Source organism: Oryctolagus cuniculus, chromosome 1 (assembly GCF_964237555.1).
Source record: "Oryctolagus cuniculus chromosome 1, mOryCun1.1, whole genome shotgun sequence".
In the NCBI taxonomy this organism is placed as follows: Eukaryota; Metazoa; Chordata; class Mammalia; order Lagomorpha; family Leporidae; genus Oryctolagus; species Oryctolagus cuniculus.
The window spans coordinates 231,213,451-231,226,279 of NC_091432.1; the positions used below are offsets into that span (position 1 = coordinate 231,213,451).

Here is a 12,829-nt window from a genome sequence, read left to right on the forward strand (position 1 = left end):
AGCAGCTGTTGGGGGGCTGGCTCACAGGCTGGGAAGGAGAGGGGACAGGCCCCCTGCAGGGCAGTGTCCTCTGTTGAAGTTAGTTGGTTATCTATTTCTGTATTTGAGAGGCAGACAGAGGGAGGGCTCCCATCACTGGGTCACTCCCCCGCTGGTCGAGGGACGGAAGCTGAGAGCCGGGGACTCAACCCAGGTCCCCCACCTGGGCGGCAGGGACCTGGTCATTGGAGCTATTACCCTGCCTCCCAGGGTTCGCTGGGAAGCCAGACTCAGCAGCCGGAGCCAGATACCACAAGGTGGGGTTTCACTGCAAGGTCCAACACCCACCAGGGTGGTTTGTTCAGAGCCGGGGACCCAGGAGATGGACAGCGCAGCACCGAAGCCAAGTCCAGCTCTGTCACTGTGTGACCTTGGACTAGGCAGCTCCTCTCCCGGTCCCTCAGTTTCCTATCTGGGAGCAGGGGCTCGCATGCCCACCTGCCAGGGCCCAGCACTCCGGAGCCTGCCAAGGCGTGCTTACCCTTTTACAAGCTGGACGCGACAGGGAAGAATTTGGTCCACCCAGCCCGCGGGTCAGACATGAGGACCCCGAGGCACAGCGGACAAGGGGGGCTTCCCCAGGACCACAGTGGGTTGGGGCACAGACTGGGTCACACATCACCCTGCTTGGGCGTGTGCCCGGTGGGCGGGACAGGATGAGCAAGTGTAGCCCTCCCGCCGGCCATCCAGGACACCTGCAGGGGGCGTGTCAGCAGCTGCTGGGGTTGGGAGGCTGCCGGAGCAGGGGCTTCAGATCCCATCTGCCTGCGGATGCCTGGCTGCTGGGGCTATGAGGGAGGGAGCGAGGGGCGCACCCTTCCTCAGCCCTCAAGCCACGCCCCCCAGAACTGGACTTGCGGAGCCCTGCGGCCTGAGGTGCTGCGGACTCCCATGCCTTTGGGGGAAGAGTCCAGCTGAATTTCGTGGCGGGTGGAGAGCAGCCCAGGGCCAGGAGACCACGGCAGCAGGGGCCTGCGCAGGGTTCTCACGAAAGGGTAGGGTTTCCGGGCCAGGGACTGGGAAGAGGAGGGCCCAACCACAGCCCCTTGCTCCGAGCACTCACAGTGTGCCAGGTGTGCAGCTGGAAGCTTCCACAGGTCACCGACTGAATCTAAAAAGACATGAGACTCAAATCCTGCTACTCCCCCATTTCACAGACGGGCAAACAGAGGCTAAAGAACCCAGCCGTCAGATGGACAGACAACCAGCGTCCTAACTCCCACACTGGCTCCCCTTCCCATCTCCTGGTTGTTGTTAGAAGCGGGGGAGGGACCTTGCTAGTGCAGGGCAGAGGGCGGGATCCTGGCCAGGCCTCCCCCCCATCCCCACCCCGCCTGAGAGATGTGGCCTCTCGGCTCCGTTTCCTTTCCTGTGAAATGGGGTGACGACGGCTCTCTTTCCTGGGGCTGCAGGGAGAGCAGCACACTGTGGACCCGAAAGCCCCGGCTGTTGTGGCTGAGGGACAGGTGTGTAGGCGAGCGGCAGAGCAGCCCAGGCCAGGGACGCCCGGCAGGCAGGCGCCTGGCATGGGCCGAGGCTGCGTGGCCCTGGCAGAGGCGCCTCGTCACCACCAGGGCCGGTGCTACCGTTGGCCCGGGGCGTCCAGGCAGCTGCTGGCGTCCCTGGCTCCATGAATGGGGCTCAGTGTGGTGGCTCCACTGAGCTCAGAGGCTGCTTTGTGCAGTCTCAAGTGGCCGTTGGGCGTGCGGCTGGAGACCTGCTGGCCGGTGGCTGTACCGCGGGCCCTCCTCGCCTGGCCTGGAGGCCAGCCCAGCCAGGCTCTGTCTGTGGGCCTGAACCCCCGAGGGCTTCCCCCACCCCCACCCTCAGGCCTTGGCCTCGCCTGGCCCCAGACACCAGCACGCCACTGCCTGCCACTCAATCACTCTGGGGGACCCCCTTGTCTCACACTGGGGGGCTCGCAGAAGGCAAGGGAGGGACCGTCAGGCACTGGGCTCTTCACAGTCAAAGGCATTGGCCCAGGCAGGCAAAGCTGAGTTCGGTCCCCGCCCGGGTCATCTCTCCCAGCCTCTTTCGCCCCAGGGAGTGATGGTCCCATCTGGGATCTTCCACGCACATTCGGGAGACCCCAGACGTGGCGAGGCTGGGATTGGGATGCTTTCCTGGCTCGCAATGTGTGGTGCTGGGCGCAGACGCCGGGCAGCCGCGCTGTCGCCCTGGGCTGTGCTGCCCGGCTGTAGTGGCCGGCGGGCTGGCTACATTAAGGTGCTGCTGGCTCCCGCTAATTTCCACACATGGTAAGTTACGTGGGTGGGAGCAGGCGGTAAACGGAGGAACAACCTCTCCCTTGTGGCAGGGAGAGGAGACGTTGCCACTTGGAGCGTCACGCGTCACTCACGGTTGCCTTCATGTGTGTGTCCCAAATAGACCGCGGGTTTCCCGGGCAGGGTCGGGGCCTTGCCCACCCCGCTGGCCCCTGCTGTGTGGGGCTGTACTGCAGGTGCACCGTGAATTCTCTCCTCGGGCTTGACCTGGTGCCCTTGGCTTTGAGTCCCTGCTCCACAGCTCCCCTGCTGTGTGGCCCTGGGCCGCCACGTCGTCGCTCTGAACCTCTTCTGTCACTTGGGCCGGGTCACAGCCACCTGAGAGGTTTCAGAGGGAGGGCACCTGTTCGCACGGGGCCAGGCACGGCACAGGTGCTCCAGACGCATGCGCAGTACTGCGAGGTACGGGCCAGTGCCCTCGCGGCGCCTAGTCGGGGAGCCCTGCCCCCTCCAGATGCCCCACCCTCCTCTGTTCCTCTTAAGGATCCAACTAAGGTGTAGGGTCGAATGCAGGCTCCTTCTAGTCCATGCCTCAGGTTCCCTAGTTCTTCAACCACAGCAGAACCAGAGACTTCACGCTCGGTCGGTCAGTCGACACCCATTGACTCTTTACATAAAGATTTATTTGTCTGTAAGGGAGAGAGAGGGAGGGGAGAGAAGGGGAGAAAGAGAGAAAGAGGGATCTACCCACTGGCTCACTCCCCAGATGCCTGCGACAGCCATGGCTGGGCCAGGCTAAAACCAGGGGCTTGGAATCCATCGGGGTCTCCCACGTCGGTGGGCGGGGTTCCTAGCACTGGGCCTCCTGCTGCTCTCCCAGGTGCACCAGCAGGGAGCTGGGCCGGAAGTGGAGCAGCCGGTGTCACAGGAAGCAGGAGGCACTCCCCTCCAGCCAGCAACACAGAATCGGTTCCTTTGCTTCTGCCCCGACCTAGGCTCTGCCAGCCGTGCTGACCTGGGGCCCCAGGCCTGGGCAGCTCGAGACGAAGGGCTCTTGCCCGCTCCTGCCCTCCCCACACCCCCGCGAGGGCCCCAAGGGGAAGTGACTGGCGGATGTCAAGGTTCAGACCAGGGATGGGGAGGTGGCGGTGACAGCGGCGCCGGAACTGGAGCTGAGGCCTCTGCCCACAGGATGTGACCGTGGGAGGGCTCGTGCGAAACACGCTGGGCGCCCCAGCTGCAAGTGTCGGGTGAGGCCACCCCAGCCAAGCCAGAACCCTCCCTGCTGCTGTCCCCTCCCACCTGTCACGGGGTGGGGGGAGCTTCCAGGCCAGTGAGCAGGGTCAGGACTTGGAGAAGCTCCTGCCCGGCTCGAATGCTGGCGCCCCCTGGCCGGCTGTTTGTCCTTCGGCACTGAAAGTAAACATGGCACCACCTCAAGGGCCTGAGTGAGAGCCCCTGGAGCCGGCTCAGACCACTCTCCCACATGGCTCAGCTGCCTGGAGCCCAGGGCCCTCCCCAGACTCCAGGGTCACCGCGGTGGGGGCAGGAGCTTTGGGGTAACCTAAGGGCTCCTAGCACAGAGGCCAGGGAGGGGGGACCATGGGAGCCGGAAGCCTGGGGAGCCGGAAACCAGGGGGAGTTGCGTGGCCACAGCCTCGAATGTCACACTCAGGCTTTTCTAAGAATTATTTACTTATATTTATTTATTTGAAAGTCAGAGTTACAGAGAGAAGGAGAGAGATCTTCCATCTGCCGGTTCACTCCCCCATGGCTGTACGGCGGATCTGAGCCAGGAGCCAAGAGCTTCATTTTTGGCTCCCATGTGCACGGCAGGGGCCCAAGCACCTGGGCCATCTTCCCACTGCTTTCCCAGGCCATCAGCAGGGAGCTGGATCAGAAGTGGAGCAGCCGGGACTTGAACTGGCGACCACATGGGATGCTGGCATCCCAGGCGGCAGCTTTACACGCTGGCCCCACACTCGGGATTTTAAACAGGAGATGGTAGATGGTGGAGTTGCAGCACGCATCCTGGCTGGGAGGGAGACAGCAGGCAGGCAGGCAGGCAGGCCAGCCTGGGGAGCTCAGGAGCCACGCAGAGGGCAGAGGGGGAGGGGAGGGGACAAGGGGAGCAGCTGAGGCACAAAAGCCAGTTCTGCTGGGGGCTGCTCGTTGGGCAGAGCTCCTGGGGCCTGAGGGGAGAGAGAGAGAGAAAGAGAGAGAAGGAGAGAGGGAGAAGGAGAGAGGGAAATAGGGAGAGGGAGAGAGGGAAAGAGAGAGAGAGGAGAGAGAAAGAAGGAGAGGGAAAGAGAGGGAGAGAGAAAGAAGGAGAGAGAGAGAGAGAAGAGAGGGAGGAGAGAGGGAAACAGGGAAGGAGAGAGGGAGAGGGAGAGAGGGAGGGAGGGAGAGAGAGAGAGGGAGGGAGGGAGAGAGAGGGAGAGAGGGAGAGGGAGAGAGGGAGAGAGGGAGGGAGAGGGAGAGAGGAAGAGAGGGAGGGAGAGGAAGAGAGGAAGAGAGGGAGGGAGGGAGAGAGAGGGAGAGAGGGAGAGAGAGAGGAGAGGGAGACAGAGGGAGAGAGAGTGGGTGGGATGCGGGCAGGGGCGGGGACAGGAGGGGCGCCAGGTGGATGGCGGGCTTGGTGCCTGTGCCGGGACAGCAGGCCTGCAGTGGCGTGGGTTAGAAGGCTTCAGGTTCAGGAGGATGGGTCCGGACCCCAGCTCTGTCACTTGGTGACAAGGGCTAACACCCCGGGCCTCAACGTCCTCCTCTGTAAAATGGGTCGCCGTGCACTCAGGATTCGGCAGGAATGGCCAGCACTCCCTGAGCAGACATACACGTTAGGTGCTTTTGCGAGTACCGACCCCAGGTCCCTCAGCTCCGGCGCAGCTCGTCGGGGTCTCGACCCTTCCTCCCGGAGAACGGGGGTGGGGTGGGGGGCGAGGCTCCAGAGGACCGGGCCTGGCTCGAAGCCGCCGCCAGTGTCGCCGCGCCCCCTGGCGGCTGTCGGTTGCCATGTCAACGGCGGGCGGCCGGGGCCGGGGGCGGCGGCGGCGGCGGCGGCGGGGGTGGTTCTCGCTCCCTGGGCGCCTCTTGCCTCCGCCTTTGGGGGAGCGCTCGGAGCCGAGGAGGCGGGGGCCCCGCGCGGCAGCCGGCAGTGGGGGTAAACTGAGGCACGCGGCAGGGCGCCCCGCAGCCAGGTGTGGAGCGCGGGGCCCCACCTCCGAAGACAGAGGAGGGGCCGCGGGCGGTGACGCGCCGAGGGCGGCCGGCCGACAGCGAGCGGGCGGGCGGGCAGGCGGCGGCGGCGGCGGCGGCGGCGGCAGGTGCGGCCGCGGAGGGTGGGCGGAGGGAGGGGGCGGGCAGAGGGGGAGGGGAGGGCGAGGCCGGGGCGCCTCCCCCTTCATAACGCGCCCCCTCCTGGGCTCTCCGGCCGCCTCCTTGTCGGCTCTCCGCGTCTCGCCCCCTCGCCCGGCAGCCCCGGGCCCGAGCCCCGGCCAGGGAGCCCCCAGGCCGCGGCTCGGGGGCGGCCCCCCCTCGCCCGCCGCCCAGCGCAGCCCGGCGGAGGCGGCGCCGTCGGAGGAGGAGGAGCAGGGCACTGCGGCTGGCCCCGGATCGGGCGCCCGAGCGGCTGCAGCAGCTTCGGCAGCAGCGGCGGCCTGGGCCGATGCAGCGGGACGCACCGCCCCGAGCCCCAGCCCCAGCGCCCCGGCTCCCGGCGCCCCCGATCGGGGCAGCCGCCAGCACGGGCGGCGGCGGCGGCGGGGGCAGCGGCGGCGGCGGCGGCGCCTCTGCAGCTCCGGCTCCCCCTGGCCTCCCGGGAACTACAAGTCCCAGGGGGCCTGGCGGCGGGCGGCGGGCGGAAGAGGCGGGGTCGGCGCCGCGAGGCCGGAAGTGGCCGTGGAAGCGGAAGTGGCGCGGCCGCGGAGGGGCCTGGAGCGCGGCTGCAGGGCCCGGGGCGGGAGCGGCGGCGGCTGCGGCGGGGGGCGGCGGCGGCGGCGGCGGCGGCGCGCTGGAAGCGGCCATGGCAAAGCAGTACGACTCGGTGGAGTGTCCGTTTTGCGATGAAGTGACCAAATACGAGAAGCTGGCTAAGATCGGCCAAGGCACCTTTGGGTAAGGCTAGGCCCCAAGGGGCCGGGAGCTCTGGGCCTGCACCCCTCGGGGCCGACGTCGGGACGTCCGGGGCCCGGCCAGAGGAGGTCGGGCGGCCGCCGACTCCTCGGCTTGTGCCCTGGTCTCGCTAGGCCGCGCGGCGCCGGCGGGCGGGGAGGAGCTTGAGGCCGGTGTTGGGGGGGCGCTAGGAGGGGCTGCAGAGCGGGGCCTGTGAGCGCAGCGATGTTCCGCGAGCCTCCGGGGAGAGAAGGGGCCGGGGGGTGCACGCCGGGGCCCGGAGGGAGCCTGCAGGTGCCGGGCGGCAGGGGCGCGGCTCGCGCGGCCCGGGCCCCGGCCCCACCCGGAGCCGCCCCTCCTGTCGCGGGGGAGGGGCGGGCGGGCGCTGCGGAACCCGGCGGGTGAGCTCTAGGGTCTCCCTGTCGGCCTGCAGGGAGGTGTTTAAGGCCAAGCACCGCCAGACTGGCCAGAAGGTGGCTCTGAAGAAAGTGCTGATGGAGAACGAGAAGGAGGGGGTGAGTACGGGCCTGGCGGCCGGGCTGCCCCGCGCTGGGCTCCGTGCGTCCCCGGGCGGCCGGGCTGCGCGCTGCCCCGCGCCGGGCTCCGTGCGTCCCCGGGCAGTCCCGGGCTGAGATCGAGTTTGTGGTGGCCTCGGAAATGCTGCGAGGCATCTGGCCCGGGCTCAGCCTGGTTCTCTCCTGGAACGGCGGCTGGGCCGGTGGGGAGCTCACGCCTGCCCTGGCGTCCGCGCAGAGCGTTCGGAAGCCTTTCAGCCTCTGAGTTTCCATCTTGTTTAATTGGAAGGGAAAACGCGCACGTGGTTCTTCAAAGGGATTTTGACGCGGGGCGGGCGGCTGACAGCGCTGCCCCCCCAGGCAGCCCCCACCCTGCTCGCCGCCGGGCCTCGCAGCTCGACACTGTGAGGTGTTTCCGCCGATGGCTGTCCCCGGTCCTGGGCTCAGACCGGCTCCTGAGATGGGCCCGCTGCTCTCACCCCTGTGCTCCAGCCATGGCGCCCACCCCCCACTCACGGTCCCCCTGCCCCCGTCCCCCCAGTTCCCCATCACGGCCCCCCTGCTCACCGCTCCTCCCCCCCCGTTCCCCATCACAGCCCTGCCATGGGCCCTCTGCTCACGGCTCCCCCCCCCCCGTTCCCCATCATGCCCCCCCTGCTCATGGTTCCCCTCCCCCCCAGTTCCCCATCACGGCCCCCCCTGCTCACGGCTCCCCTCCCCTCCCTCCCCTCCCCCAGTTCCCCATCACGGCCCCCCTGCTCACGGCTCCCCTCCCCTCCCCCAGTTCCCCATCACGGCCCCCCTGCTCACGGCCCCCCTCCCCTCCCCCAGTTCCCCATCACGGCCCCCCTGCTCACGGCTCCCCTCCCCCAGTTCCCCATCACGGCCCCCCTGCTCACGCCCCCCTCCCCTCCCCCAGTTCCCCATCACGGCCCCCCTGCTCACGGCCCCCCTCCCCTCCCCTCCCCCAGTTCCCCATCACGGCCCCCCTGCTCACGGCCCCCCTCCCCTCCCCTCCCCCAGTTCCCCATCACGGCCCTGCGGGAGATCAAGATCCTGCAGCTGCTGAAGCACGAGAACGTGGTGAACCTGATCGAGATCTGCCGGACCAAAGGTGCGGGCGGCCGGGGGCCAGGGCCCTGCCTGCTCGGCCGGCCGGCCTGAGCGGGCGCGGGGGGGCGGGGGTGTCCTGACCCCTCTCTCCCTCAGCCTCTCCCTATAACCGCTGCAAGGGCAGCATCTACCTGGTGTTCGACTTCTGCGAGCACGACCTCGCGGGGCTGCTCAGCAACGTCTTGGTCAAGTTCACGCTGTCTGAGATCAAGAGGGTGATGCAGATGCTGCTCAACGGGCTCTACTACATCCACAGGAACAAGGTGGGCGGGGCGGGGGAGGGGCGGGGCCGCGGGGGGGCCGGGGGCGGGGCCGGGGGGGCCGCTGAGCGCCCTCTACTACATCCACAGGAACAAGGTGGGCGGGGCGGGGGAGGGGCGGGGCCGCGGGGGGGCCGGGGGCGGGGCCGGGGGGGCCGCTGAGCGCCCTCTACTACATCCACAGGAACAAGGTGGGCGGGGCGGGGGCGGGAGGGGGCGGGGCGGGGCCGCTGAGCGCCCTCTACTACAGCCACAGGGACAAGGTGGGCGGGGCCGGGGCGGGGCGGGGCCGCTGAGCGCCCTCTACTACATCCACAGGAACAAGGTGGGCGGGGCGGGGGCGGGGCGGGGCCGCGGGGGGGGCCGCTGAACGGGCTCTACTACATCCACAGGAACAAGGTGGGCGGGGCGGGGGCGGGAGGGGGCGGGGCCGCGGGGGGGCCGCTGAGCGCCCTCTACTACACCCACAGGAACAAGGTGGGCGGGGGCGGGGCCGCGGGGGGGGCCGCTGAACGCCCTCTACTACATCCACAGGAACAAGGTGGGCGGGGCGGGGGCCGCGGGGGGGCCCCCCCGCTGAGCGCTCTGCTCTGCAGATCCTGCACAGGGACATGAAGGCTGCCAACGTGCTCATCACCCGGGACGGGGTCCTCAAGCTGGCCGACTTCGGGCTGGCCCGGGCCTTCAGCCTGGCCAAGAACAGCCAGCCCAACCGCTACACCAACCGCGTGGTGACGCTCTGGTACCGGCCCCCGGAGCTGCTGCTGGGTGAGGCCCTGGAGCAGGCTGAGGCTGGGCAGGGGCCAGGCACCTGCCTGGGCTTCTTGAACCACCTGCCCCGGGGCTCCGAGCCTCCCGGGGCCACGGCTCAAGGGGCCCCCTGCTGCGCTCTTGTTCCCAGGGGAGCGGGACTACGGCCCCCCCATCGACCTGTGGGGTGCCGGGTGCATCATGGCGGAGATGTGGACCCGCAGCCCCATCATGCAGGGGAACACAGAGCAGCACCAGCTCGCGCTCATCAGCCAGCTCTGCGGCTCCATCACTCCTGAGGTGCGTGCGTGGCCGAGCTGCCGGGCGCCGGGAGGAGTGACGGACGGGGGCCTGGGAGGAGTGACGGCCAGGGGGCCTGGGAGGACTGGCGGACAGGGGGCCTGGGAGGACTGGCGGACAGGGGGCCTGGGAGGACTGACGGACAGGGGGCCTGGGAGGACTGGCGGACGGGGGCCTGGGAGGAATGACGGACGGGGGCCTGGGAGGAATGACGGACGGGGGCCTGGAGGACTGGCGGACGGGGGGCCTGGGAGGACTGGCGGACGGGGGCCTGGGAGGACTGACGGACAGGAGCCTTGGAGGAGTGATGGGTCGAGAGGCTGCAGAGGGGCGGGGCCTGCCTCTTGGAGCCGCATGGGCTCTGGCACCAACTGTTTCGTGGCCGATGCCTCTGATGCCACGTGAAGGGGTCGGGTCCCCATCCCGGGGCGCTCCCAGAGCACCCGTGTGGAGCTGCTGTTGGAATCCCTTTGGGTGCTGACCAGCGGCCAGGCCGCACGCCCACCCGACGGCCTCCCTCCCCGCCCCTCGCAGGTGTGGCCGAACGTGGACAAGTATGAGCTGTTCGAGAAGCTGGACCTGGTGAAGGGCCAGAAGCGGAAGGTCAAGGACAGGCTCAAGGCGTACGTGCGCGACCCCTACGCGCTGGACCTCATCGACAAGCTGCTGGTGCTGGACCCCGCCCAGCGCATCGACAGCGACGACGCCCTCAACCACGACTTCTTCTGGTCCGACCCCATGCCGTCGGACCTCAAGGGCATGCTGTCCACCCACCTGACGTCCATGTTCGAGTACCTGGCGCCCCCGCGCCGGAAGGGCAGCCAGATCACCCAGCAGGCGACCAACCAGAGCCGCAACCCCACCACCACCAACCAGACGGAGTTCGAGCGCGTCTTCTGAGGCCGCGCCCCCCGCTGTGACTCGCGCTGCGGAGCCCGCGGCCGGCGCGGCTCTCTAGTGCGCGTTTTATTTATTCCCTGCCCGGGGCGCCGGGATGCCCAGCCGGCTGGACTGGAGGGAAGCATGGCTGCCCGGCTAGGAGGGCAGGGGGTGGCCGCCCCGGCCCTGGCTTTCTGGACGGTGCCCGGGGGTCTCCGTGCCTGAGGCGGGGACAGGCTGGGAGGAGGGGCTCCCAGCATGATGGGAGGAGGGGACGGTCCCTCGCTCACCCCGCCTCGGGACGAGCGGCTGGCCTTGGGACAGTGTGCTCCGGCGCCCCCCGGGAGCCCTGGGGCTGGCGGGAGCAGGAGTGTTTTATCGGGTTGCGTGGTTGAGTTGAGGGACGTTCCTGCGTGCAGTTTGGTTAGTTACAATTAAAAGTTGGCTTTTTTTTTTTTCCACCTGGTGGCTGTATGTTTTCTGCACCCAGACCCCAGCTGTCGGGTCCCGGGGTCCTGGTGCTGTTCCGGACACAGCCGCAGGAGGCTCTGGGCCTTTCCCGTCCTCTCAGTACACGTGGCGCGATGCTCTCCAAGAAGCGGGTGCTGGGGGGCTGCTGGTCCTGTGCGCGAGTTCTCGGAGGCGGGGGCTCCCGGGAGCCGCGGCGCAGTGTTGACCCAGGCGGGCCTGAGCTGCTGCCCTCACAGTCCGCTGCAGCCTGACTCGGGCACGGCGTCACTTCAGACCTTTCAAAGTGTTTGTTTATTTGAGAGAATTGGGGGGGGAGGCAGGTCTGTCTGCTGGGTCACTCCCCAAACGGCCTCAGCAGCTGGGGCTGGGCCAGGCGAAAGCCAGGAGAACTCCGTGCTCCTCCCTGTGGGTGCAGGGCCCCAGCACCGGGGCTGCCGCCGCTGTCCCCAGGCGCGGTTACAGGGAGCTGGACTGTAGTGAAGCCAGGGCTCCCATGGGAGCCCAGATGTGCAGGTGGTGGCCTAGCCCGGGGCAGCCAGCCCACTGTAAGGCTGTTAATCACGGAGTGACGATCGGACGTGTAACGTGAGGTCCTCTCCCAGGGCCCCGGCTGGAGGGGCCTGGGGAGCGAGGAGGAGGGAGTACCAGCGGGTTGAAGGGCTGCAGGGGTCTGGGGAGGTGGCTGGGGGTAACGGGTCAGGGCGACACGGAGGAGGGAGAGTCTGCGTGCAGGCGGGCGCACAGGGTCAGGCTGGGCCTGGTGGGGCAGCACAGCCCGGTCAGCCCGGCGCCGTGAGCCTGCAGCCAGGTCAGGGTGGCACCCGAACTCCACAAATTCACAAAAGGCCGGGGAAAATCGGAAAAAAATTCTCTGTGTTTGTTCCCTTGGGTCTGCCAGGAGGCGCAGCCAGACACGCTCGCGGACACCAGCATTGTGACCGCCCGGTCTGAGGCCTGTGGGCGTCGGCAGGGTTGGCGCCTGCTGGGGGCTCGGACCCCCGTGCTGTTCTCAGCACCTGGGGGCTGCCGACTGCCCTTGGCGTCCCTGGGCTGGGATACTGCGCCCCATCCGCCCCGCCCAGGCCGACCTGTGCACCCCTTTCCACACAGGGCTGGTTCTGGGGGGAGGGGACGCTTTACGTCCAGCGAGCAGGGGCTGGTGGCGTGGCCAGCAGGTGAAGCTGCCACTGCGCATTGGCCTCCCATGGCGAGCGCTGGTTCAAGTCCCAGCTGCTCGGCTTCGACCCTGCTCCCTGCTAATGCGCCTGGGAAAGCAGCGGAGGACGGCCCAAGTGCCTGGGCCCTGCCGCGGGAGTCCTGGCTCCTGGCTCCGGCCTGGCTGTTGCAGCCACCTGGGGAGGGAACCAATGGAGGGACGATCTCTCCCTGTAGCGGGGCTTTCCAGATATGTAAGTGTTTAAAAGACAAAAACCTGGTAAGCAGGGAGCCGGATGGCAGCAGCACTGAGCGTCCTCACGGCTGGTGAAGGTTTTGAACGAAGTAACTGAGGGAAGGCACAGCTGACCGGGCACGGGGCTGCTCCCCGATGGTGTTGGTGGCTTCCCCGTTGAGCCAACATTGAGTTCCTGGTGTGTTCTAGAGGGTTCTAGACCAGGTGCAGTGGGGACAGCTCCGTGGCTCACCCCCACCCCCACAGCGCACGTGCTAGGCAGAGCTGCCAGGTGCACCCAGGGCAGCAAGAGGGCTGCTGGCGTGGGACAGCGCCCAAGGGACCTGGGCGTGGCGGGGGACGGGAGGGACAGGGTCAAGGGGACTTTGTGCAATTACGCATGTCCAGTCCCCTTGGTGCTCTTCTGTTTCCTTGCATTTCCTTCATTTTTTAACTCCTGTAATTAAACCATACTTTAAAACAACTTAGGCCTTCAACACTGGAGCCGCCAGCTCACCACCCCCCCACCCCCCGGCCCCCACCCCGTCCTCCCCGAAGTCCCGCCCAGGGAGCCGCTGGGACTGGGTGGGCTCTTGTCCTGCTTCTGCCTCCACCCCAAGCTGGGGAGGAAAGCCCTGGGAGGGGGGCGGGGCAGGGGTACTGAGTTCCCAGCACCTGGGCAGCGCCCGCCCCGTGCCCACGGAGGGAGCGGCCGTGGGCTCTGGCGAGGCCTTCCCTCGCCCCTTTGCCAGGAGTCCGTGTCCCCTGCAGCCCTGG

General features: G+C 68.2%; 1 protein-coding gene across 1 annotated transcript; it reads left to right on the top strand.

The window, feature by feature from the left end:
- The first annotated feature begins 5,644 nt into the window (after nucleotides 1-5,644).
- CDK9 (cyclin dependent kinase 9) lies at nucleotides 5,645-10,652 on the top strand. Its single transcript, XM_070057141.1, has 7 exons — nucleotides 5,645-6,377; nucleotides 6,808-6,889; nucleotides 7,913-8,003; nucleotides 8,099-8,265; nucleotides 8,859-9,030; nucleotides 9,164-9,312; nucleotides 9,847-10,652. Exons 1-7 carry the CDS (start codon nucleotides 5,929-5,931, stop codon nucleotides 10,210-10,212), a joined length of 1,476 nt encoding a protein of 491 aa, XP_069913242.1. The 5' UTR covers nucleotides 5,645-5,928; the 3' UTR covers nucleotides 10,213-10,652.
- The last annotated feature ends 2,177 nt before the right edge of the window (nucleotides 10,653-12,829 follow it).